General features: G+C 39.0%; 2 protein-coding genes across 2 annotated transcripts in view; one reads left to right on the top strand and one right to left on the bottom strand.

Annotated features, from left to right (window-relative positions):
- The window catches only part of LOC311090821 (NACHT, LRR and PYD domains-containing protein 3-like), a 430,276-nt gene that overhangs the window by 205,768 nt on the left and 197,899 nt on the right, over positions 1-26,609 (top strand). The gene's annotated exons all lie outside the window — the stretch shown is intronic.
- The window catches only part of LOC311090817 (NACHT, LRR and PYD domains-containing protein 3-like), a gene marked incomplete at its 5' end in the record, with an annotated part of 78,610 nt that continues 66,372 nt past the window's right edge, over positions 14,372-26,609 (bottom strand). The window contains 5 exons of the mRNA XM_084126364.1: positions 14,372-14,865; positions 15,831-16,009; positions 17,462-17,632; positions 22,251-22,421; positions 23,945-24,115. Coding sequence (XP_083982490.1) covers positions 14,864-14,865; positions 15,831-16,009; positions 17,462-17,632; positions 22,251-22,421; positions 23,945-24,115 — 694 coding nt within the window. The 3' untranslated portion in view covers positions 14,372-14,863. The remainder of the gene's footprint in view (positions 14,866-15,830; positions 16,010-17,461; positions 17,633-22,250; positions 22,422-23,944; positions 24,116-26,609) is intronic.

Genomic DNA, 26,609 nt, shown 5'->3' on the forward strand with positions numbered 1-26,609 from the left:
GGCTTAGACTGACCAGCACTGGATGTTTTTTCTACAGTCATCTTCTGTTTAGCTCTCTGTTCTCTGATTTTGTTTTGTTGCTCAGGAGTCATTTTGTCCCATTCATCCCTAGAAACATATGTAGAGCTAGTTTGCTTACTTGCATTTTTTTTTTTCAATGAAGGTCTTTGTTCCCAATTAGGCTTTCTCTGCACTCCTCTGCTCCGAGATCTGCCTCTCCTCTGAAAGCTTGCTGGTCCAAATTGGTCTCTTTCCTCCCTGTAAGATTTCTGCTGCCCAGAAAATCTGGACCCCTGTTGACCATCACGGCCTCGAGCCTTAAGTCTCTCTGAACGTCTCAGACCTTGCTGTTTGCTATTTCCCTGGAAATTTAAATCTTGACTGCCTTTTTTCCTCTGTCTCTTGTTTGGTCCTTCTATCATACCTCACAGCAAAAGTTTGTAACTCGTCCCATTTAGTCTCATAACCCCAAGATTTTAAGTTATTTAGACCTGGGAGATCTTTGTCAAACAACAACAGTTCTTCCACAGTTTCTGATGTGCTTTTTCCTTCAAGGGCCCTATTCTTGCAGAATAGTATTAACCCTGTGCTTTTTATTTCTTTCAGTCTTTTCTCATACCATTCTTTTTTAGTTTCACCAGAAATGTTCCTCTGATGTAGAGAAACATCATTAATTCCTATACTCAGACCTAATAGTTGATTAATCATCAGCTCTATATCTTCATCATTGATATTAAGCCTCTTCCCTAGCTGCACTATTTTCTGGCAGCTTCTCATGTTATCTTTCGGATCCAATTTCATTCCATTAAACATTCCTATCTCAGTAGCTGTTATAGTATGTTTAGTTCTCAATCTATTTTTTCTCTCCGAGCCCTGGTCAAAGTCATCCTCTAAGCAGACAGACACACTGGATATAGAGTCGTCACAATAGTCATATTGTTCCCTATAGGCCCCCCTATTCTGAGGGCTAATTTTTCCTTTTTTCACTGACGAGGCTGCTATTTCAGCTAAGTTTATGCCTAGCCCCCCTCTGGGCAATTGTCCTTGTCTTTCTGCCTCATAGTACACTTCATCTTTTTGCACCAGTTCAGTCTTAGTTGTAATTTCTGGTAAAGGTCTCCTATAATATATAGAGTTTTTTGATTCCTTTAAAACCTCTTTCCTTAGTTCAAATATGTCACCCATAATCGGATCCCTACCACTTCTTCCTCTATTTTCAGATAGGGTCAAACGCAGTAATAATGACAGAGCTTTCTGACAAGAGTCTTTTTGTTCTGCAAGCATATCTTGTTTAGCTTTAAGGCTTGTGTCCGGCATGTCTAAAATCTCATCAGCTGTTGGTCCAGTAGCCGCTAAGAAAATTCTCTGCATATACTCAGGTTCCTTTCTGACCTTCTCTTTCAGATTATGCCCTGGTGCTGTTAGAGTTTTTCTTCCTGCAAGATCTATATGTTCTCTAGCATAACTACTACTCTTTCTCTCACGAGACAATGGTCTTGAATTTCTTTGATTAACTCTACTTCGCTGTGGGATGGGTTCGTCCCACTGACACACTACACTTTCTTCACCATCCCATTCAGTGTCGTCACCCTCGGTGGTTGTATCCTCACCTCTAGTTTTAGTCTGGTCTTTTTTATCATACTATTTAAAGTATGAATTAATTCATTCACCAGCGGTATATATTGAAGTCCAGGACCAGTATTTTTAAAGTCTACTCTTTTCTGAGCGCCAGGGCCAGGTTTTTCCACATCAGAATAATAAATTTCAGTATCATAAGAATCCCTGCGTGTTCTATGAGGCATAGCCGTAGCATCATACATAACTCTCGTTTTACCATAGTATACTTCTATACTAGAATCTGTTGTTGGCTTGTATGTTACTTCCATTCTTGGCTCAAAAAGGATTTCAATTTTGTCTTCTTTCATTTCTAATGTCATTCATTTATTTTTGTTTTCCAAGTATTATAATTCACTGTAAACTTCCTATTTTTTCCTAGTGTTTGGATTCACTGGAATTTCTTTAAGACTTCATGTTGGGTATACCGACCCTGTCGTCGTTTTGTGATTTATCAGAAGTACCTGCTCGCACTTCCTTATGACATGTGCAGATAAGAGACCAATGCCCACCAACAACACAACCCGAAGGGAGCAGCATTCAAGCCGTGCTGAAAGTCCGCACTGAAAACTTAGACACTCATGTGTCGCATACAAGTGATGCAACTTTCACAAATCTATACGACTCCTAATCCCACATTTTCTGTTAGTGTCTGGGTTCACTAAAATTCCTTTATTTTTTGCAAGTGTTTTGATTCACTTAATATCCCTCATTTTTTCTTCACGTGTTTGGGTTCACTTCATTTTCTTTAGAAGCTTTCTGCTTCTGAAAATTATCACATTTTGTTATAGTGATTCTGTAAACGGATTCCTGCTGAGAAGCTGGACATACATTTAACTCTGGTGCTATTTGAGCCATTTGAATTATTTTGGGTCTTTTATTTTTGGAAATGCAGACTAGGAAACTTTTATCCTCTATTTCGGGATTGTTTTTCAATATTTTTACAGATACTCTTTGGTTCTGCCGCGCGGATTCGCTTTTCTTTTAATAGAGCGTCCTCTATTTATTTTGCGAAGGTTTTTCGGGTCATTCAATTTGATTGATTAAATTCTTTCATCATTTGCTCCGGGTTTTATCCTTTAAAGACCGACGAGCCCCCATGTAAAAGTTTATACGATGAAATACCGTTCCAAATTATTTTACATCCTATCAGGACATATAAATAATCCCGCGGTATCTAAAGAGCCTAACCTTTAGTCGTACTTTTAAGAGTTAGGTGATCAGTCTCTACAAATTCGTATTTTATTATAAAGATAATAAGGATTATAAATATAATAAATGTCCCCTTCGTAGTATAAGTCTACCTGTTTAGGTACTCTTCAACCGTGTTTGCTATACAACAATAACCCTGTTATAAGTTGTTTCTTTAGCCAGGCGTGTCAATCAATCAAACAGTGCATACTGATTATTCACATATCAGAATTCATGCTCACCCTCTGTAGTTTTCCCCCGGTTCGGATCGTCCTGATCCAGGAAAGAAAAGGTGAAGCGTACTCAAAAATTCCAAGTTCCAGTCAGATGATTTTGAATAAATGTTTAACAATATTTATTAAAAGAATCAAAAATGAAAAGAATACTTGTTACAGAATATAATAGAGTACTTAGATTAACAGAGTAATATTAGCTATGCTTAAACAGCTTCTTGCATTCAGGAACTGCTGGGGTCCTGAATTGGAGATTGCAAGGATGAGCCCTTATCCGTCTCCAGTTCCTTTCTTTTATAATCCAGATTCGAATACCTTTCGTCATATTTACTGTAAGGCAAATCACATGTGCAGATGCTGATCCCAGCAAATGTCTTAACACTCTTATCCGTAGTTGCTTGACTGTCCAGTCGACGGAAATCCCCCCAGAAGATACAATAGCTTCTCTGTATGTGTGGACAAAGACCCATGTCACTGCTCTCTCATGTGACTTTGAGAGTAGCAGCGATGGACAGAAAAACTTTTCATACAAAACAATTATCATTGAACAGTCATGTGTTCTAAAAGACCAAGAATTGCATCTGCCGCAGTATTGGGTACAGGCTTCTTATTATGGCCCTTTCTGCGTTGTCGGCGAGTTTGAGGTATGGGTGAAGTGAATGAAATGCCGCTCTCAGGTGGATCCTCGTGACTTGACATCACAATGCGGAAGTCACCTGTAAAACGTCTCGAGACCTGAACACTCACCTTGATCAACGTTTGATCACATTCAGATTCACAAAATCCACCGCCGTTTCTATCAAGTAGTTACACGTAAATTCGTGTCTTAGCTTTTGTGAAGGTTTCCATGAAACACTTTGCATTTGATACTCAGTATAGAATCGATTCTGGCTGTTTAAATGGCGAAACATTAACTTGATCATTTACTTTCACTTTTTACGCGCAAAACGTGGCGTCACGTTACGCGCGTGCTCAGAGTCCTGTCCTTCTGTTTGGTAAACCCGCATTCGCAGTAGCAACTAAACAGAATATAGCACAATAATTTAATTCCGTAGCCTATCCGACCTGTTTGACATAAAGACCGCGACCCGAACCGCACCCGCATTAAATCAACGTAGAAAAAAAATATTTTCTTATGTAACACAATTAAGCAACCAAACCAACATTAGTATTAGTTAGTCTAAAATGGTATAGAAAGATTCTTTTGTTTTATTCTTTTCTTTGAGTTGGCACTGTCCAGTTATTCCCTTTTCCCCTCCCAGGTCTGGGATAATATAATTTGTTGGTTTGTTTGATTTGCTTTTGATTGTAAACAACTTTAAAGAGGCTACATGCGATTTTCTGAAATTTAAACTCGCGACTGACACCTGTGGCCAAAAAACGGAACTGCTCTTCCTTTCTGCTCGCTCTCGTACGTGCACACTTCACAAGTCATCCGCTGCTAAGTAGTCAACATTATGTTTACAGAGGTAAGAAAAGTAAAATACATATATTGTTTGAGAAACTAAGTTTGTTTGCTGACTTGCGGTGGTGGCAGAGTGATCTGAAACGTTTAACATGCTTGACGTCACATCCGCAGACAGCGCACGAAAAATCCGACCCGACAGAAAATAGGAAAAATAGGATACAGGCTTATAGGTGCACCCACTGTGAGCTGACAAGGTGTCAGTATGCTCATCAGGAGATGTTTGAGTCATAAATGGTCAAATAAAAAGGCTATTGTTACGTTTATTTTGGGGAAAAAGTTGCATGTAGCCTCTTTAATTCTTTATTTACTTATCTCTATATATATCTGTGTATATAGAGAGATCATTTGACCAGTTGCACATAATAAATGTGTTCAAACGTTCTGCTGCTTCCTGGTTTCACTCATTTTCCAGTGTTCTAATAGTAAAAATTGTTGACAGGTGACGTAATGTTCCCCTTCTACCTTCCTAGACTTTAAAACCTTGAAGGGTCGTAACAATGTGACAGTGATTTATGTGCATACATGTCAGTCAGCACGGAATCGCACATCAAGTTCGTAGAGAGCTTTTTTCACTCCATTTTAAATTCTGATTACCTCAGAAGTATAAGTAAATGTGCTAGAAATCCAGGCTCATCCAATGATGTGCATTTATTCTGCATGGACAGAGAAAGTACTGACACTTGCAGGATTTCATCTGGCGGTACATAAGCCTATAGTCAATTTGTTTCACAAGTTCACACTTACATCATTTGATTTTCTGAATGTGCTCCACATGTGTTTAATTAGGTTTAATTATCTGAATGTGCTCCTCCCGAACTTTGTTAATAAAAGAATACATCAAATTAAACAGAGTAAAGATCATATTTGGCGTGCTGTCCGGGGGAGGGCTCCAGGCTCGGAATTTTGGCCCGAACCCAGAGTACTCCCCCAAAAGCAAAAAGAGCAAAGAACACCCGCCAGACTAATGTTACTGTCAGCAACACCTGATCTAGAACCAATAGGCAATCACTACTGACATATTTTACAGGTTTTACAGTGTTATTTTTGATGAAGTGTATTGTATAATGTCATAAAGTTGACCATTTGTATTGACTTGAATACAATTGTGGATTGAATTTAATTTTAAATTGTGGAAGCAATGTTTTTTGTTGTTGTTGCTTGTAAATCTTGCATAAATTGTCACATTTGAGAGAATTATTTGTAAAACCATTTTTACATAAACATGTACAATTACAAAAATTGCAAAAAGAACTTGTTTCGGAACGTGAATTCATTGTGAAATAAGATGTTATACGACAAGATTCAACCAGGGCTGCGTTCACCCCCCGACAAAAAGTTGCAAAACGTTTTTTTGCAAAAAAAATTCGGAGCCTATAGTGGAATCGGTATAAATACGTGTTTAATACTGCAAAATATGCTCGATGTTACAGTCACTGCCCTTGCCGTACAGAATAAAAGAGAACATCCCAATTGGATGAAGGGATTTGTGGAAACTGTGATCCAACATTTGCATCATATTTCAGGATGAAAAGACAAACATGTCTTCTAATATCTTCGATCGTTGCGTATACCACACATTTGTAAATGACTTTACTTGGACCCATTGTGCGAGCTGTCTCTTTAATACCGCGTGGTTTATATACATGTTGTATGTTTTATACCCTATCAATGGGACAAAATCAATCACGAGTCACAGCCAATCAGAAGAGCTTGTGGGCGGAGTCTCTGCAAGCTAACTGCACTTGCAATAATATGGACAAATATGTGGCACTTGGGTCCTCCATCACAACACTTATACTGGACCAGATCTAGGTTATGATGGAGTGGGGTGAAAGATATAAAACTTACGCTGGAGACCAGATGTTGAATACAGAAACACTTTACTGTAACACAACAAACATTAAAATTGTAGTTGGATCAGTGGGGTAAATAAATAGATATATAAATAAATAAATAGTTAAATAAATAAGAAAAGGTAAAAATCAAGGATCGCGTTACTTCAGGCAGCTGTTCATGACGTGGTCCAATCCAGTGTTGACATCTATCACAGCGGCACACATAAATCTCACACTCCTTCAGCATTCCCACATAGCTTGCTGCTCGCATCTAAACTCCCTCCTCCAACCCCAACTCCTCCTAACCAAACCTTCATCTTTCTGATCACTTGTTTTCTTTACAGTGTAATCTTAGCAAATTTTCTATTATGTATTGTATTTCACATGTAATTGCTCATTTCAACTCATGTAATTGAGAATTGTAATCATGCATATACTGGTTCTGTTCTGTACCCCATGGGGGGTTTGCCTTGCTGCTCTCCCGCTCTGTCCACGCATAGCTGCATGGACAGGCATGGGAGTTTTGCCCAGAACAGATCCATACCGCCAACACTAACTGTATGCTATATTATCGCAATAAATCTATTTATTCTTACTTGGCGAAGTGGTCCTGACTGAAGTAAGTAAAACTTTTCTCTTTTTGTATTCTGTTAACCCTTTTTTCCCTTCACAGGTAAAAGAACAACTTCGTTGTACTTGTCGTAGAAATTTTAAACTGCATATTAAACTAACCATGTTTCTAACATCTAACCTTATTTAACATCTAACATTTGAACAGGATGCACTGTACTTGTGACTTTGAGTGTGTGCGTGTGTGTGTATAAATAACATAGTTTGGGAAATTAAACTAGACAGTCTGTTAGAATCTTGTGATTAACAAATGAAGTCATCATTAAAACAGAGTTTGCTTGTGCCAGTGACAGAGGAAAAAGGTTGGGGCTTTTGAACCAATTAAACCAATCATATTGAAGCTAACATGTTAGTCTTATTTGTTTTCTGGATTCTATAAAAACTGTTGTATCTGTGTTTTACGGTGGGATTCTCAATGGAATTTGTCTGAGATCCTCCGGCCTTGATTCTTCTTAGGAGAGTTTCTCTGAGAACTGCTCGAACACTCTCCCGGCCATTAATAAAGGCATTTAAAGGACATTTGCTGAAAGTCTGTCTGTCTCCTCTCCAGTATCCTGGCATAGACTTTCCCAGGGAGGCTGAGAAGTGTGATCCCCCTATAGTTGGAGCACACCCTCCGGTCCCCCTTCTTGAAAAGAGGGACCACCACCCCGGTCTGCCAGTCCAAAGGCACTGTCCCCAACCGCCACGCGATGCTGCAGAGGCGTGTCAGCCAAGACAGCCCCACAACATCCAGAGACTTTAGGTACTCAGGGTGGATCTCATCCACCCCCGGTGCCTTGCCACCGAGGAGTTTCTTGACTACCTCGGTGACTTCAGCTTGGGTGATGGACGAGTCCGCCTCCGAGCCCTCAGTCTCTGCTTCCTCAATGGAAGACGTGACGGCGGGATTGAGGAGATCCTCGAAGTATTCCTTCCACCGTCCGGTGATATCCCCAGTCGAGGTCAACAGCTGCCCACCTCCACTGTAAACAGCGTTGGTAGGGCACTGCTTCCCCCTCCTGAGGCGCCGGACGGTTTGCCAGAATCTCTTCGAGGCCGACCGATAGTCCTTCTCCATGGCCTCACCGAACTCCTCCCAGGCCCGAGTTTTTGCCTCCACAACCACCCGGGCTGCAGTTCGCTTGGCCCGTCGGTACCCATCAGCTGCCTCAGGAGTCCCACAAGCCAGCCAGGCCCGATAGGACTCCTTCTTCAGCTTGACGGCATCCCTTACTTCCGGTGTCCACCACCGGGTTCGAGGATTGCCGCCTCGACAGGCACCGGAGACCTTACGGCCACAGCTCCGAGTGGCCACGTTGACATTGGAGGTGGAGAACATGGTCCACTCGTACTCAATATCTCCAGACTCCCTCGGGATCTGGTCGAAGCTCTGCCGGAGGTGGGAGTTGAAGATCTCTCTGACAGGAGATTCGGCCAAACATTCCCAACAGACCCTCACAGTATGTTTGGGTCTGCCGAGTCTGTCCAGCTTCCTCCCCTGCCATCGGATCCAACTCACCACCAGGTGGTGATCAGTTGACAGCTCTGCCCCTCTCTCTTCACCCGAGTGTCCAAGACATACGGCCGGAGGTCGGATGAAACGACCACAAAGTCGATCATCGACCTCCGGCCTAGGGTGTCCTGGTGCCATGTGCACTGATGGACACCCTTATGCTTGAACATGGTGTTCGTTATGGACAAGCTGTAACTAGCACAGAAGTCCAATAACAGAACACCACTCGGGTTCAGATCAGGGGGGCCGTTCCTCCCAATCACGCCCCTCCAGGTGTCACTGTCACTGCCCACGTGGGCGTTGAAGTCCCCCAGTAGAACGACGGAGTCCCCAGTCGGAGCACTTTCCAGCACCCCTCCCAGAGACTCCAAGGCCGGGTACTCTGCACTGCCGTTCGGCCCGTAGGCACAAACGACAGTGAGAGACCTATCCCCGACCCGAAGGCGCAGGGAAGCGACCCTCTCGTTCACCGGGGTGAACTCCAACACATGGCGGCTGAGCTGGGGGGCTATAAGCAAACCCACACCAGCCCGCCGCCTCTCACCATGGGCAACTCCAGAGTGGTGAAGAGTCCATCCTCTCTCGAGGAGTGTGGTTCCAGAGCCCAAGCCGTGCGTAGAGGTGATCCCAACTATCTCTAGTCGGAATCTCTGAACCTCACGCACAACCTCAGGCTCCTTCCCCGCCAGAGAGGTGTTGTTCCATGTCCCTAGAGCTAGATTCCGCGTCCAGGGATCGGGTTGTCTAGGCCCCCGCCTTCGACTGCCGCCCGATCCACTTAGCACCGGCCCCTTACGGCCCCTCCTGCAGGTGGTGGGTCCACGGGAGGGTGGCCCCACGTCGCTCCTTCGGGCTGAGCCCGGACGGACCCCATGGGGGGAGGCCCGACCACCAGGCGCTCGCATACGAGCCCCAACCCCAGGCCTGGTTCCAGGGTGGGGCCCCGGCTGCGCCATACCGGGCGACGTCACGGTCCTCGTTTTTTTTTTGCATCATAAGGGTTTTTGAACCGCTCTTAGTCTGACCCGTCACCTAGGACCTGTTTGCCTTGGGAGACCCTACCAGGGGCATATAGCCACAGACAACATAGCTCCTAGGGTCATTCGGGTACTCAAACCCCTCCACCACGGAAAGGTGGCAGTTCAGTAAAAAAAAAACTGAACTGAACTGCAGTTCAGTTCAGTAAAAAAAAAATGGAAAAGGTAGAAAAAGAATAGTCATCCAACAATTCAATTGAATCCAATCACTCCTACCGCTCTGCAGTGAGTTTAGCGGGAAATGTAACAGATCTTCTCGCTGATGAAGGAGATGAGATTCACATTCTGAGTTGGTTCGCCATCTTAGTCACCACGGAATAATCTTTGTCCAAATATCAAACTTTTTTTAACTGGAACAAAAAAACCTGACCTGCACACCAGGTCATAAAATGCATAATTTTACTCCATAAATACAAATAACTCCAATAAAAATATACAAATCCATAGATAGCATACCGTACCTGTTATGTTGCTCAGCAGCTCAAAATTGCAGTGGAGTGGGCATTTTGTACTCACAACTCCGTCTTTTTATACAATGAATTACAAACAACTTCCACTATAGACAGCATACATTAAAATTTTGTTGACATAAACAAATAAATTATACATTTTTATAGCTTATCCCGTGTAACTGCCGACTCTTCAATAGGTTGGTTTCACGTGACGTCACATTGCTGCTTCGTGAGAGCGCGAAATTCAGATGGAGGGCAGGAAGTGAAATAGCTGAGGATCTTCCGTCTGAAAAATGCTTTTTTGTGTAGTTTACGGCTGCTCCAATCGTTCTAACCAAGAAAAGGGAAAGGGGTTTCATAGAGTACCAAATATTGTCATTCATAAAGGTGAGAAATGTAAAAAGCTCACAGAACAACGCCGTAAAAAGTGGATTTTAAACCTGCGTCTGCGGTCGGGAGGAGCAGTCTGTTAATGCCCGTGTCCGCAGTGACCACTTCGTCGGAAGTATGTTAGCTAGCTAACTTGGTTTTTGTGTCTGTGTTTATATAGCATTAGGTTGTGGTTAAAGGAACACTCCGACTTTTTGGGACTTTAGCTTATTCACAGTATCCCCCAGAGTTAGATAAGTCCATACATACCTTTTTCATTTCTGTGCGTTCTGTAAGTGTTATTTGACGCACCCACCGCTAGCCTAGCTTAGCACAAAGACTGGATGTAAATGGATAATGGTAGCATACTAATCCCAATAAGTGACAAAATAATGCAAACATTTTCCTATTTACATGTTGTGATCTGTATAGTCACAGCGTGTACAAATAACAAGGCTATATGAGACAGAGACCATTTTTAATCGTATAAATACTGGGAACTATATTCTCACTAGGCGTAGGAGCACAGCTAACGTTACTTGGGCGGAGTGGCTACTTGGGCGGAGTGATTAGCGCCGCACACGAGACGCCCTGTTGATGGTTCCGTAAACAAAACAAACGTGACTAACTAGCTAGACGTGACTCGTGATCATGGCTGATTTTGAGGAATTGTCAGAGGAATTTTACTGTGTATCAAACCAAGATCCAGAACCATATAGTTTTGAGCCAGAATACACAGACGAGGAGTTACAAACTTTGGAAGCTGTAAGACAAGATGCCGAACAGATTGATGTCGAAGGGAGAATCAGGACGAACATGACCTAATGGTCAGCTGTCCACCAAGTAAGTGATTTTGTTATAATGATCATTCATAGTTCAATGAAATTGTAGTATAGCCATTGCATATAGTGTGGTCATGACAACACAATAATAACAATAAAGGGGATACACGGAGCCCCTATTCACGTAATAGTGTCACTACTAAGGTTACATTACATTAGCATGGCACTGTTACAGTATGGCTAATGTTAGTCATCTCAAAACATAACGGAACACTGACCGCAGCAACAGGTGATCCAATTTGTCCTGTCTTTATTATCGATGGGATGGCCGTATCCTTTAGCACGCGTTTCATGGTCCGTGTGGCAACTTGCTTTTTTACAAAATAGTCGTCTATAGTAAAATGTTCAGAGCAAACGAAATACTTCGTGATGCTGTTTACAGTGTGTTTAGTAGCCATCGATTCATCAGGTCAGCGTTTTTGGTTGGAATTCTATGAAACATCATAGTATTACCTGGTCTCCCCTGTTTATTGTCGCAGCTCTTTACAATACAGCGAACACCCATGATTGTAAACTATAAATTTACTATCTAGTAATTGCTGACTCTATTACTCCAACTCTGAGCGAACTCTCTGCTCCTCACCACAGGGCGTCTCGTGTGCTGCGCTAATCACTCCGCCCAAGTAACGTTAGCTGTGCTCCTACGCCTAGTGAGAATATAGTTCCCAGTATAAATACGATTAAAAATGGTCTCTGTCTCATATAGCCTTGTTATTTGTACACGCTGTGACTATACAGATCACAACATGTAAATAGGAAAATGTTTGCATTATTTTGTCACTTATTGGGATTAGTATGCTACCATTATCCGTTTACATCCAGTCTTTGTGCTAAGCTAGGCTAGCGGTGGGTGCGTCAAATAACACTTACAGAACGCACAGAAATGAAAAAGGTATGTATGGACTTATCTAACTCTGGGGGATACTGTGAATAAGCTAAAGTCCCAAAAAGTCGGAGTGTTCCTTTAAATGCTCATTTACTTAGTGATTATTAAGTTACCGGTAGTCTAATATGGACTTCATTGGGACTTTTTAGGCTGCCGTAGCACTTTGGGTGACGTTGAGTCGGTAGATTGGGCTCCGGCGGTCAACCTTGGTTACCAAAAAACTAAGCCTAAATCAGAGGCATCTCTTCGACAAAAAAGTTGTATGCTTCCAGACTTTTATAGGCTTTCATTTGCTGTCTGGTGTAGTACGATGTCTGAAGGACCAGATAGTCTGACCAGCCTCGACAGTCGGCAAATCTTTAAGTTCTACCGAAAAAAACTCACTGGTCACGTCCAACATATCTGTTAATTAAATCCTTGTATTTATGTCTTGAAACTGGATCTAAATCCGTACAATACGGACTCTCTGCAACGGTTTCCTCCATAGACGTATTCTCCATGTTTACTTCCTGCCCTCCGTCTAAAATCGCGCCACCTTCCCACGTCATCATAATCCAGGGGGGCAATCATTGAAGCTTCCCCTGGCGCCGCCATTGATTAGCAGACCATCACCTGCTGTTAGCATTCCATTGACTCCCATTCATTTTGGTGTCACTTTGACAGCGAATAACTTTACATCTGAGACGTTTAAAGACTCCATTTGTCCATTATTTATTTCTAAAGAAAAATGAAAATGTATAAAAGGCTCCATTACCTTGTATCTTACGTCATGGCCCCGTAGAAGCCGTTTTTGTAAAAATAGGCTAACGATTGCGTCATAACCATCAGACTCTCTGTCTAATTACCGTATGGACAGCAGGAGAAGCTCGCGGACAATCGGGGGGACGTGGAGGCAAAAAATGACAAAGTAATTAATCAGAATACTTAGCAAAAGTTTCTCCTGCTCCAAGCTCATGGACAGCTCCTACTCACACTCTCCGTCTCTGCAAGTTTCGGAAGGGAATGATTTCTCTTGGCACAGCTACTAGAAGACAGACAGGTTGCTCACGTCACACCTACGTCATCAAGCTTAGTTTGAGTCTGCGCAGTACGCTCGACCATCAGGAAGTAATAGCTTCTAAATTGCTTCACTTTTCTCCATTGAAACCTATGGGGTCGCTGTGTCCAGTTTATATACTGTCTATGTCATAATAATCACGTGACTGAAACCCAGCTATGGCGTTAAACTGAGAGCATATCAAACGAATTCAACAAAATGAGACAGAACTTACCAAACAACTGTCATTCACCCAAATGTATACTTTTAGGTTGTTGACTAAGCATCAATATATCTTAAATTTAGACTCTTAAAATCAGCTTCTAAAAAGTTAAATTCAACATTAATCTCCCTTTGATCTCTCCTCTTCTCCTGTCTGACTGTTTTTGCCGTTGCTCTGTCGCTTACGTGCGCGCGAGTGAATCTCTTAAAGTTTTTGTTTTTCTTAAATACATTTTTCTTGAATCAGTGTAGCTGAACCTGAATGACCAAGATCCAAGTAAAACAATGTTTCAAGGATTTTCTGTAAAATTGTTAATTTATTTCAGGAAAGTTAATATATTAATACTAACTTTCCTAAATATGAATATTTAATATATTCATTATTATTATTATTTAATAATAGTAATAATTCATATAAAAATGTACAATCTAAAATTATTTTAAATTTAATGCTTCAAGTATGTAATGTTTCAGGAAAGAAATAAGGCAAATAAATTAAGTTATGTGACATTTTCCTTTACAAATGAATGATCTTTTATACATTAAATAATGTTTGATGATCTTTTATTTTAATGTAAGGAGGATAAGGAGGATAGCACATAATTCATTGAGCTCTAGTCTATGCAGTGCTGTCCAGTTCACAATAACACACATATGCATTATTTTCTACAAAGCAATATTTCTATTAACAACACTGCATATTTCTGACTCCGTTGTGTTTCTTACAACACAAGAAACCAGAGCCATGCATGCTCTCGTTTGGTCATTGAAATGTAAGAGTATGAAGGTAAATAATAGATATACTAAGATATACTAATAGCGGTATACTAAATAATAAGTAACACTTTCGATCATGAATAAACTTTGTAACTAGATTAGTGTAACAATCACTCACCCTCAGGATTGATTTCTGGATCAAATCGCTGCCTGCACTCATATCACTGTTTTTATGTTGTTGGCTATAGAAATACTTGATACATCAAGAGGAATATGATAGAAATTAACATTGCAATTAGTAATTAACTGTGTTCAGAGGCAGAAAAACAAAACAAAACAAGAAACCAGTAAAAGAATGTAAAGATTTATTTGGAAACATTAATATCATCATATATTAATAATAAAAAAATATGACAGAAATGTTCAGTGAAATGATTTGCATAAACTTTGTCTTCCTCTGATGGTATAATTTAAAACATCTCTTCTGTAGTCAAACTCTTGATAAAACGTATAACACTTTTCCCAACGCTGTCTGTATTGCACAATAAATCTATTGTCTAAGGCTTGTTTTCACTTTGCTTTAACCGTTTGGCACGTATTTTAAGTGTTTCACCATTTACATTATAATCAATATCTAACAAATTTGAAACAATTCAAAGCTGCTATTTTCAGCACTCATTTTCATGAGCCATTACTATAAAACAAGAAACTGGTGTGAAGTCACACACACATCAGTGTGATCACTGTGTCTCTCTGTGTCTTCAGTCTCTGCAGCGGCTCTTTATTCACCATCAGCTGATCCTGAGGAAACTGAACTGACGTCTAAACACTGAGAGTCCTACAATAAAACACACAGACAGACACATATGAGTATGAGACATTACTGAGTCACATCACATCTGGAGATCATTTCAGGAAAACAGCCAGAATATTAGTGAAAAACTGGAATAGATTAATAACAGCAAATGATAAACAATTTTTTAATCTTTATCATTCTCTCTCTCTCTTACACACACACACACACACAAAAAATGTAATCGAATGAGCTCGATCCGAATGAAATTTCGATCGGATTGGGTGGTTTATTCCTTTTCTAATCTGATCGAGAGGACATGTAAACACTTGATCAGATTGAAAACCAAATCTGGAAAGTTCTGTGCGTGTGCAATGCCGTAATGGCGTATGATGCGTACGAGCTGTTGTAGTTGTTGAATGAAGTGTCATGAATGACCAACGCAATCTCACGGCCTTCAGTCCTTCTTTCAGACTCTCATCCACAGGCTGTTTCGGGTGCAGGTAGGGGTGTTTTTACTGCGGGATAAATATAAGCAGCACGGCACAACGGTTCATGTGCTCATTGTCTCATTGGACCTGACCCGTAATATATAAATATTAAGTCTGCTGTTTAAAAAAAAAGAAGGAGAATAGTATGTGCAAACAGCGGGAAATATTTGTGCAGTGTGTGCATGTCAAAAACTCAATTCAGATTTGAAGCTTGTGACATATAAACACACACATCAACCTGATAATTTTATTTATCGTTCATGTAAACACTACGTTTGGATTCATCAATCGGAATTAATTAATTCCAACAAAAGTTGTACATGTAAATATGGATGAAAATATTCATATAGACCTAGCCTATTCATAGATCATATTCACATTACAGAATTAAACTCTTATTAATAACAGTTTACAGAGACTAAAGTGGAGCTGAGTTATCATCTTATATTCTCCAGTTACACATATGAGACCTGTCACTGAAATTGGGTCAATTTAAGCTTGAAATAAAAATATACTCACAGTAGTGTAATGTCTCCAGTTTATAATGTGGATCATCCTTCAGTTTAGAGAGACACTGCATTCCTGATTTTCCTATTTTATTCACAGACAGACTCAGTTCTCTCAGGTGTTCAGGGTTTGATCTCAGAGCTGAAGTCAGAGCAACACAACCTTCATCTGTGACACCACAATAACTCAACCTGTAGAGAACAATGACACACACTTCACTCTCTCAGTTCAGATCAGATCAGTTTAGCAGTGAATCCATTATTAAAGAGAAAGTTCAAACTTAAAGCACAAATTAATGTTTGATGGATCAATAGATTGAGATCTAAAATGTCACAAAACATGATCATAAAACATCTAAAGTATCATTCAATCAGGAAAATAATCTCTTAAAGGTGCTGTATGTAGTTTTCAGCAACCTCTAGCGGTGATGTTTCAGATTGCAACCAATTAGTTTACAAGCGCATGCTCGAATTTATGAGCGAGCACTTTACATAGACAGTATATAAACGGCACTATGGGTACCTTCCAGACTAAGATGCAACACACAGGAGAAAGCATCACATAACATGCTGGAAACTAAGGTAAACTCCCACTGCAACATTACAATAATAGGCTACTTTTATCAGCTTGACGTTGAACTAATGCTCCATGCTCGTACCATGATAAGTATGGAACCCTATCAACCATGCCGAATTTTGCCACTGCAAGTGCCACTGCAAGCACCACTTCACATTTTCTTCAGGAAATGTACATGTTGTAGATAAGGTTTCTCCATGATTCAAATGCCCTGCCGATGTTGAGCCGTGTTTTTTCACCCGAAGTTCCTCCGATTCACCTCTGGCCTTACGAGCTTCAGCAGAAAAAACTTTTGTTTTGTTTTTTTATCAACATGTGGAGTTTGTGTTGGAGTCTGTGTTGTGCTGGGAGCAGGTCGTTTCTTAGTGTTATCAGACATGTCATAAGTTGCATAAGTCATAAGTCCATGTCATAAGTTGCAGTGTCGTCGCTGTTGAGTGCAAAGTCAGTAGGCTAGACGAGGCGAGAGGCTCGGGAGCGCACATGCAGGTCACGTCACTGGAAATAAGAATACTAGCTTTCCGAGGTAATAGCAAAACCCGCAAAGTGGATCATTTTAATGTGAGATTACAACCCCTTCACACACAGGCAATAAAGATTCAATTTAGTAGAAAAGTTACATACAGCACCTTTAAATTACACTATTCACTACATAGGCTAGTTTTGCTGTTACTTAGATCTGTATGTAATATGTATGGAGTAATAAATTGGTGTTTGTGTGTGTGTGTGTGATTTTACAGAATTAAAAACAATACTTTAGAAAGTATCAATGCAGAAAGATGAACATAATTAACAGTGAGAATGAATCCAGCATGTTCCTCATTTCTCAGTTCTGACTGTGTTGAGCTCGAGTCTGTTTAAAGTCAAGAGACTGAAATGTTGATTGTGTGTGAAAGTGTGTATTTCAGTGTGACTCTCAGTCCTGCAGTTTCATGTTATTGAGGATCAGCTCATGTGTTCAATCATTTACAGCTCAATAATCTGAACTCACAGCAGCAGAAAGAGGCTGAACACTTCAAATATACTTTACATTGTGATTCATGTGTGAGAGTCAAATATGATCTTACCACAGTATCTCCAGTTTACAGTGAGGATTCTGTAGTACATCAGACAGCAGATTCACTGATTCTCCTATTTTATTCCCAGACAGATCCAGTTCTCTCAGGTGTTCAGGGTTTGATCTCAGAGCTGAAGTCAGAGCAGCAAAACCTTCATCTGTGACGCCACACTTACTCAACCTGTAGAGAACAATGACACACACTGTGCGATTTTGGCCATGATTTGGTTGTCTGAGACAAATTTAGCAAATCCTAAAAGTTTCCTCTAATCTTAGGCCAAAACCTGAAGTGTTTTATCGTTAGTTTGATATTAGGGCTGCACGACCCTTACGAAAAAGAAGTATACCTAAAGTTAATTTTATGAAGTATACTTAAGTAATGGTATACTTTTAAGTATATTTTTAAGTATACATTATGTAGTAAGTATACTAATGTCAAACTTTAAGTGCAAAACTAGTTCATAATTACGTTTCTCATTTATACTGCAAGTGAACTTATGGGTATACTAGTAGTTTACTATTTTAATACTAGCAACTTTGAAGTATACTCTCAGTAAACTACTAGTTTAGTAGTTTTATACTACAAGTTTTCTTTAAGTGAACTTAACATCATACTTATAGTTTACCATTTATATATTATAGTTTACCATTTATATATTATTTTTGCTCTTTTAGTGTACTCTCAGTAAACTACTAGTTTAGTAGTTTTATACGACAAGTTTTCTTTAAAGGGACAATGTGTAGCTTTTTAGGTATTTTATTATCTAAAATCAATATTTTTATTCATAAATATGCCCTCAATGGTGTACAAATACCTATGCCAATGATCTGACTTATCCTCGTAAACAAAGAATTTATTATATTTATATACATGGGACGGGTAGGTCCACGGAGGCTTCCATGTAGTTCCGCCATCTTGAAAAATTATAATAGCAGAGAGGGACAAAAAGTACTAGGCCAACGCGTTTCCACAACGCGTTTTCGTTCAGAGCCAGCGTCACGTGACTGAAGCCAGCAGAAGCGGAGGAGAAGAGCAGTGAGAGGCGCTTGTCACTGCCGCGGCAAGTTTAAAAGGCTGCACTGCACGGTTATTTATACACCGTTCATTCATACATATGCTGAGTCACAGGATAAGAAGTCCTCGTCGTCAAAAAAGTCCAAAATAGACCGTAAAAGGAAACGTGACCGGAGATTACAAAAACAAGGGTTAATGTCGGGATAGCTAATGCAGGAGAAAGCTTTCAAAAGAGACGCTGAAGTTTCCTGCTTTCTTCTCGACAGGTAAGTCAATGTTACGGTCTTAATTACAAGCTTTTTTTCATTGCTTGGTTGTGTACTTTATTATATAGACAGTAGAACATTTATAGTTAAAAGTTCTTTGATGAATAGCAGCTATTGAGTAAAGTAGAGAAGGCGCTGATGATGATGATGATATCTAACAATGCACGTACTTCAAAAAATATAACGAATAAAGAAGGCATTACTACTAATTACCATAGTTCATGTTTTTCACAGTCAGTAATTCATACTGTAACATTTTTTTTTTCGTTGTTTCAAGTTGCAGTTTGTTTTGCACTTGCAGTAGGCCTATACTATACTACTATGTTCAAATGTTATTTTTTTATACTTGAAAAATACCTTTAACTGTAGTTTAATTTTAAAAACATTTTATTAGCTTCATGCATCCTTTTTTTATCAACACTTGAATGTTGGTAAGTTTCATAAATAAAGGCAACATTTTAAACAAAAAAGATGAGAAAATCTCATTTTTGTCAAAGACAAATTTATCCTTGATCAGATTCAGAACGATGATCAAAACACAGATGGAGTAGATCGAGTCCAACACCTCCAAAGCTTCACAGTCGTTTTCTCTTCATGAGTTACGCTTCATTTCATTTGAAAAGTTTTGATCTACAAGCTGTTTAATGTTTGATGATCACATTATTTTACATTTGAGTGAGCAATCTTCTATCACTTGTTTCAGCTTCTTCTTCTCCTGTGTTTTGATCCAGAGATTCTGTACTAGAAGATGTGTCATAGCGCCCCCTACCGTATAACAGTGAAGACATGGATAGCTGGAAAATTCAGTCATTGTTGGAGAAAAGTAGAATTAGAGTAAATTCCTATACATTACCAGTGGACTAGCCTACCCAAAAATTCAGATACGCAGAATTAGAAACATATCTGTTTTATATCAATATTTTCAAACAATGTAAGTTTCATAAGACTGTATATGAAAAACTATGTAAAAAAAGTATATTTAATAGGCTACTCTATCAAAAGAGTTAACACAACAAGCCCAGTATACTTTGAATAATTAAACTTTTAAGTATATCTCTATCAAAAGATTGAGTACAAGTAAATGCCAAATATACTTTGACTTTTCTCTCAGTATAAGTCAAGTTTACTTAAGTGTAATTTAAGTATATTTCTGAGAAGTAAATAAAGTATTTTTTGAGAAGTATATAAAATGTAGACTGAAAGTATGCTTTCTTCTTTTTAGTTGAAAAGAAGTATAGTAATAGAACACTTGAATAAACTTATTTTTTCGTAAGGGAATTATTATCGCTGTGTACAAGATCAGGTTCAGTTCCATGCTCATTTTATTTGCTCTATAAGCTATTCCACCCGAAAGCTTGTTACTATATAAACTTGAACATGTTAGTTTATAAGACAGTGTGTAATATTGTGTTTTAAAAAAAAAGTATTTAATAAGCTACTCAATCAAAATAGTAAACACTACAAGCCAAGAATACGTAGAATACTTAATTATACTTTTAAGTATATCTCGATCAACAAGTAGAGGCCAAATATACTTAGACTTTTCTATCAGTATAAGTCAAGTATACTTAAGTGGAATTTGAAGTATATTTCTGAGAAGTACATAAAGTATATTTCTGAGAAGTACATAAAAAGTAGACTGAAAGTATACTTTCTTATTTTTAGTTGTAAAGAAGTATACTAATAGCACACTTAAATAAACTTCTTTTTCGTAAGGGGATTGATCGGAATTAAACCGCACGCGATCTGGTAAAGGTTGTGATTATTTTATGTGCAGTTTGTCAGTGAAGTACAGCTCTGTGATCGGTAGTAAATGCTGCTCGATCTGAAAGCCAGAGGGCGTCTCTCACACACACACACACACACACACACACACACACACACACACACACACACACACACACACACTAAATATGCCCCACCGCAAAAGAACGATAACACACATCATTCCAGGAAATCCTTATGGGCATCATACTATCTGTCACTGAATAAACAAAATATTGAAACGCTTTGATTGATTTATTAAATGTTGTCTTTTTGTTGGACAAGAGGTTCATAAATGCTTCTTATGTTTGGAAAGATGTTTGATGTGTGTTTCTTTTTCAAATGCACATTTAAAGCGACTCAAACTCGCAGTGCTTTCAGATGGAGCAGCATTTACTACTGATCAGAGCCGTACGTCACTGACAAGCTGCACATAATAAATAAATCACAGCTTCTGCGATTTCATAATAGCGATAAGCAAAATTGATTCATGTTAATTGTAATTAATTGTGCAGCTCTATTTGATATGTTCACCGACAGCCGATTAATGACCGTTGCGATCAAATTTTCCCTCAGACGAAATTCTGACAGTGTCTGAAGATTTCACTCTCAGTCCTGCAGTGTGACTTCTCCTACGACAACCATCAAATTGTCTTCGTTTTTCAAGACAAGCCATGACCAAAATAAACATTAGAGATTTCTGTAGCCGCCATTTCAATCCCGCGTGTAACGCAGCTCACATCACCAAACGTCATTGATTGATGATCTAAACGTGTTCAATCATTTACAGCTCAATAATCTGAACTCACAGCAGCAGAAAGAGGCTGAACACTTCAAATATACTTTACATTGTGATTCATGTGTGAGAGTCAAATATGATCTTACTCTAATTTCTCCAGTTTACAGTGAGGATTCTGTAGTACATCAGACAGCAGATTCACTGATTTTCCTATTTTATTCTCAGACAGACTCAGTTCTCTCAGGTGTTCAGGGTTTGATCTCAGAGCTGAAGTCAGAGCAGCAAAACCTTCATCTGTGAGATCACAATCCCACAACCTGTAGAGAACAATGACACACACTTCTCTCTCAGTTTAGATCAGATCAGTTTAGCAGTGAATCCATTATTAAAGAGAAAGTTCAAACTTAAAGCACAAATTAATATGTTTTATGGATCATTAGATTGCAATCTAAAATGTCACAAAACATGATCATAAAACATCTAAAGTATCATTCAATCAGGAAAAATAATCTTTTATTTGCACTATATTCAAATTCAGTCTTGTGCAAAATCTGCTTTAATAAATGACACTATTCACAACATAGGCTAGTTTTACAGTTACTTACTAGATCTGTACTATGTAATATGTATGGAGTGTCAATTAGTGTGTGTGTGTGTGTGTGTGTGTGTGTGTGTTTTCATTTTACAAAATTAAAAACAATCCTTTAGAAAGTGTAAATGCAGAAAGATGAACATCATTAACAGTAAGAATGAATCCAGCATGTTCTTCATTTCTCAGTTCTGACTGTGTTGAGCTCGAGTCTGTTTAAAGTCAAGAGACTGAAATGTTGATTGTGTGTGAAAGTGTGTATTTCAGTGTGACTCTCAGTCCTGCAGTTTCATGTTATTGAGGATCAGCTCATGTGTTCAATCATTTAAAGCTCAATAATCTGAACTCACAGCAGCAGAAAGAGGCTGAACACTTCAAATATACTTTACATTGTGATTCATGTGTGAGAGTCAAATATGATCTTACTCTAATTTCTCCAGTTTACAGTGAGGATTCTGTAGTACATCAGACAGCAGATTCACTGATTTTCCTATTTTATTCGCAGACAGACTCAGTTCTCTCAGGTGTTCAGGGTTTGATCTCAGAGCTGAAGTCAGAGCAGCAAAACCTTCATTTGTGACGCCACAATAACTCAACCTGTAGAGAACAATGACACACACTTCACTCTCTCAGTTCAGATCAGATCAGTTTAGCAGTGAATCCATTATTAAAGAGAAAGTTCAAACTTAAAGCACAAATGAATATGTTTGATGGATCATTAGATTGAAATCTGAAATGTCACAAAACATGATCATAAAACATCTAAAGTATCATTCAATCAGTAAAAATAATCTCTTATTTGCACTATATTAAAAGTCAGTATTGTGCAAAATCTGCTTTAACAAATGAGACTATTCACAACATAGGCTAGTTTTACTGTTACTTAGATCTGTACTGTACAAAAGGATCGCTATGAGTCAAACATGTATTTAACGTGGGAACATCACTTATTACGTCCAGTAGGTGGCAGCCTCCAAGGGCAAGTTCATTGCAAGTATTGCATCAGCCATAACGCAGACTGTCATGAGGAAATTGATAGAATCTCCGGTCAGGTGTGGACTGTTAGTGTTGGAGTACTGAGAATGTACCCTGTTCTAATGATTCTTGAGTGGTTTTAGTTGGTGTGCGTCAATGACGATATGTAAGTGCGATGTTTATTATTAATGTTTCTTTGAGAGTTTCTAGCAGCTATTTAACATTGTAATATGTGCTGATTCATCCTAATGCTAAGCTAATTATGACTGTTTGTGAAAGATGTCAATTGTATAATATTTGTTTAGCATTAATTGAATATTCAGTCTGATTCTCACTGTAATAATGGAATCGATACAGTTGATTACTTTATTATGAGAATTGTTGTTCTCTTTCGGTTATATTATTTGAATATATTCTGATAATATTGTTCTAATGTCCTAGCTTATGAGCATACTGTTGTAGTAATTTGTGATGTTATTATTGCAGTTAGTAATTATTCCTTCTCTCTGTTTATTTAGAACCACACATACACAGAGAACTACAGAATTGCATATTGTTTATATTGCAACCAAAAGGAAGAAATCCCTTTATGCCATACCGTGCTGATTGCTGTTTATTTATCCTAGCTATTGAAGTAAACCTATATCAACCTGATTCTGTCTTCCTGAGTCGTGACTGACATCCTGTAGCGAATGCAACATATTACCACCTGATTGAGTCACAACTAACCCTTCCTAACATGTACTATGTAATATGTATGGAGTGTCAATTTGTTTGTTTGTGTGTGTGTGTGTGTGTGTGTGTGTTTTCATTTTTACAAAATTAAAAACAATACTTTAGAAAGTGTCATTGCAGAAAGATGAACATAATTAACAGTAAGAATGAATCCAGCATGTTCTTCATTTCTCAGTTCTGACTGTGTTGAGCTCGAGTCTGTTTAAAGTCAAGAGACTGAAATGTTGATTGTGTGTGAAAGTGTGTATTTCAGTGTGACTCTCAGTCCTGCAGTTTCATGTTATTGAGGATCAGCTCATGTGTTCAATCATTTACAGCTCAATAATCTGAACTCACAGCAGCAGAAAGAGGCTGAACACTTCAAATATACTTTACATTGTGATTCATGTGTGAGTCAAATATGATCTTACCTCAGTATCTCCAGTTTACAGTGAGGATTCTGTAGTACAGCAGACAGCAGATTCACTGATTTTCCTATTTTATTCCATGCCAGACTCAGTTCTCTCAGGTGTTCAGGGTTTGATCTCAGAGCTGAAGTCAGAGCAGCAAAACCTTCATCTGTGATGCCACAATTACTCAACCTGTAGAGAACAATGACACACACTTCACTCTCTCAGTTCAGATCAGATCAGTTTAGCAGTGAATCCATTATTAAAGAGAAAGTTCAAACTTAAAGCACAAATTAATATGTTTAAGGGATCATTAGATTGAGATCTAAAATGTCACAAAACATGATCATAAAACATCTAAAGTATCATTCAATCAGGAAAAATAATCTCTTATTTGCACTATATTAAAATTCAGTCTTGTGCAAAATCTGCTTTAATAAATGACACTATTCACAACATAGGTTAGTTTTACTGTTACTTACTAGATCTGTACTATGTAATATGTATGGAGAGTCAATTAGTGTGTGTGTGTGTGTGTGTGTTCATTTTACAAAATTAAAAACAATCCTTTAGAAAGTGTCAATGCAGAAAGATGAAGATAATTAACAGTAAGAATGAATCCAGCATGTTCTTCATTTCTCAGTTCTGACTGTGTTGAGGTCGAGTCTGTTTAAAGTCAAGAGACTGAAATGTTGATTGTGTGTGAAAGTGTGTGTGAAAGTGTGTATTTCAGTGCGACTCTCAGTCCTGCAGTTTCATGTTATTGAGGATCAGCTCATGTGTTCAGTCATTTACAGCTCAATAATCTGAACTCACAGCAGCAGAAAGAGTGTAAAAAAGCCCATGTTCAGTTTGTGTTCATTTATTATAAGGGCTGAGCAGCTATTATGTTGGTCATTGATTTGAATGTGAGGAGGTGTGGTTTAATCTGAGATTGCGAGAGAGCGGATAATTTTTTTCTGTTCGGATCCTGAGGAAAAGATGAGGTCCTGCAATCTTACCTGAAAAGCAGTAAAATAAGGTAGATTAAAATCTCTTTCTGGAGCGCCTTCACTTTGTGAACTGCAGGATAGAATATTTGTGCTCTTCATTGGCAGTGGATGGTATTAAACTTTGCGCTGAAGTTTCCATAGTGACGATTCTTGAATGTGCGTCATTGAAGATTAACCACATTTGAGAGTCATACATCAACGAGATAAACACTCGTACACATCTTAGATTTACACCTGCATTTATTATCACGGAGGATTCATCATGCATCAGGGGGCCTGACTGAGACTGCAGCTCAACGACCAACTTCATATCGCTATCCGGACATCTGAACATCATGATGAACTGTAGAGTCTAACACGGACTGTTGCAATCATTGTTTTCACTGCCTAATCACAAGACCACTGTTGTAAAGTTTTTCTTTGTTCGAAGCAGAGACCAGTGAGACAGTCGGGATCGCGTTCAACAGAAGTTGTTCTTTATTGAGAACTCCGCTGTACGCGGCTGTAGAAACTTCCAACATGATCTAACTCTAATACAGTATGCATTGTAGTTATATACATTCCAAGGGGGAGGGATTACATAGAGGTGGAGACTCTGAACAAAGCATGTAAATGAGTATACAGGTTAAGGAACCCCCCCCCAGACCGGCAGTCTCAATCCAATCAGCATAACCACTCAAATGATCCAATCAGCCTGACGGTATCACCCATATCTTCACATGATCACAGAGACAAAAGCACAGCTGTACATTGAGCTTACTGGGCAGGAAATGCATAAGGGCAAAGGGTGAGGGTGAGAGTCTCAGGAATTGACTCATTTAGAGAACAAAGGAAAACCAGGTCGGGCAGGAATATCTTGCTGTAAACTCAGTAATCACTTTCTCAGTTTATATACTAACTAAATTAAACATTTAATAAAAATGTAATCCAACACTTCCCCCTTTGAGAGTTCTAATAACTCTCACAAAAATACAAATTTATACACTATAAAGTTCATTCTTGTAACTGGTGTAAGTTACAGGCACATATAACTTGCTCTGTGTTGTTCATCTGTAATTGCATGCTGACACAGAAACAAAACATGCAATTTAGGGTCCGTGAATTTCTCTGCGTTGTGTATTTTTCATTTTCTTTTGTGATAGTTCGTTCAGCAGTGGGTCTGGTTGTCTTCTTGAGGTTGGGGCTTCATACGCAGATGAGACGGTCGTTGCATATGGATCTCGGAAAAGAACATCAAGTTTTATCTGCACACTGTAAGACAGAAAACAGAAAAACAGAGAGCAGTATTTCTTCAAAACACTACGGTTGTAGCAGTTTAAACACTATGGTTCTATCGTTTTCAGAGTCTACTGTTGTCGTTTCATTCTTTCCCTATTTCTTAATTGATTTGACACCTATGGACCAGTGAGGTAAGGATGGACTAAATGGGGAAAGGCCTATGAGGTTGTCTTCACCCTGGATTGGCCCCCGACGCCTGTTGCGTCAGTTCTTTCCAGGGCCCTCACTGAACCGTGTCCTATTCTGTCCCTGTGTTGTGTACACACTGTACAGTGTGTGAGAAAATTGGCACATTTTCATTCTCCAGTGAAACATCAGTCTTAATAGACATCATATAGAGCATGGAGGTCTGACTGGAATATTTCTGTGGTATAATATTTTAAGGCTGTGAGTTTTCTGAATGTCCCCCAAACAAA

The sequence above is a fragment of the Abramis brama genome, assembly GCF_963993115.1.
Source record: "Abramis brama genome assembly, chromosome: 10".
In the NCBI taxonomy this organism is placed as follows: domain Eukaryota; kingdom Metazoa; phylum Chordata; class Actinopteri; order Cypriniformes; family Leuciscidae; genus Abramis; species Abramis brama.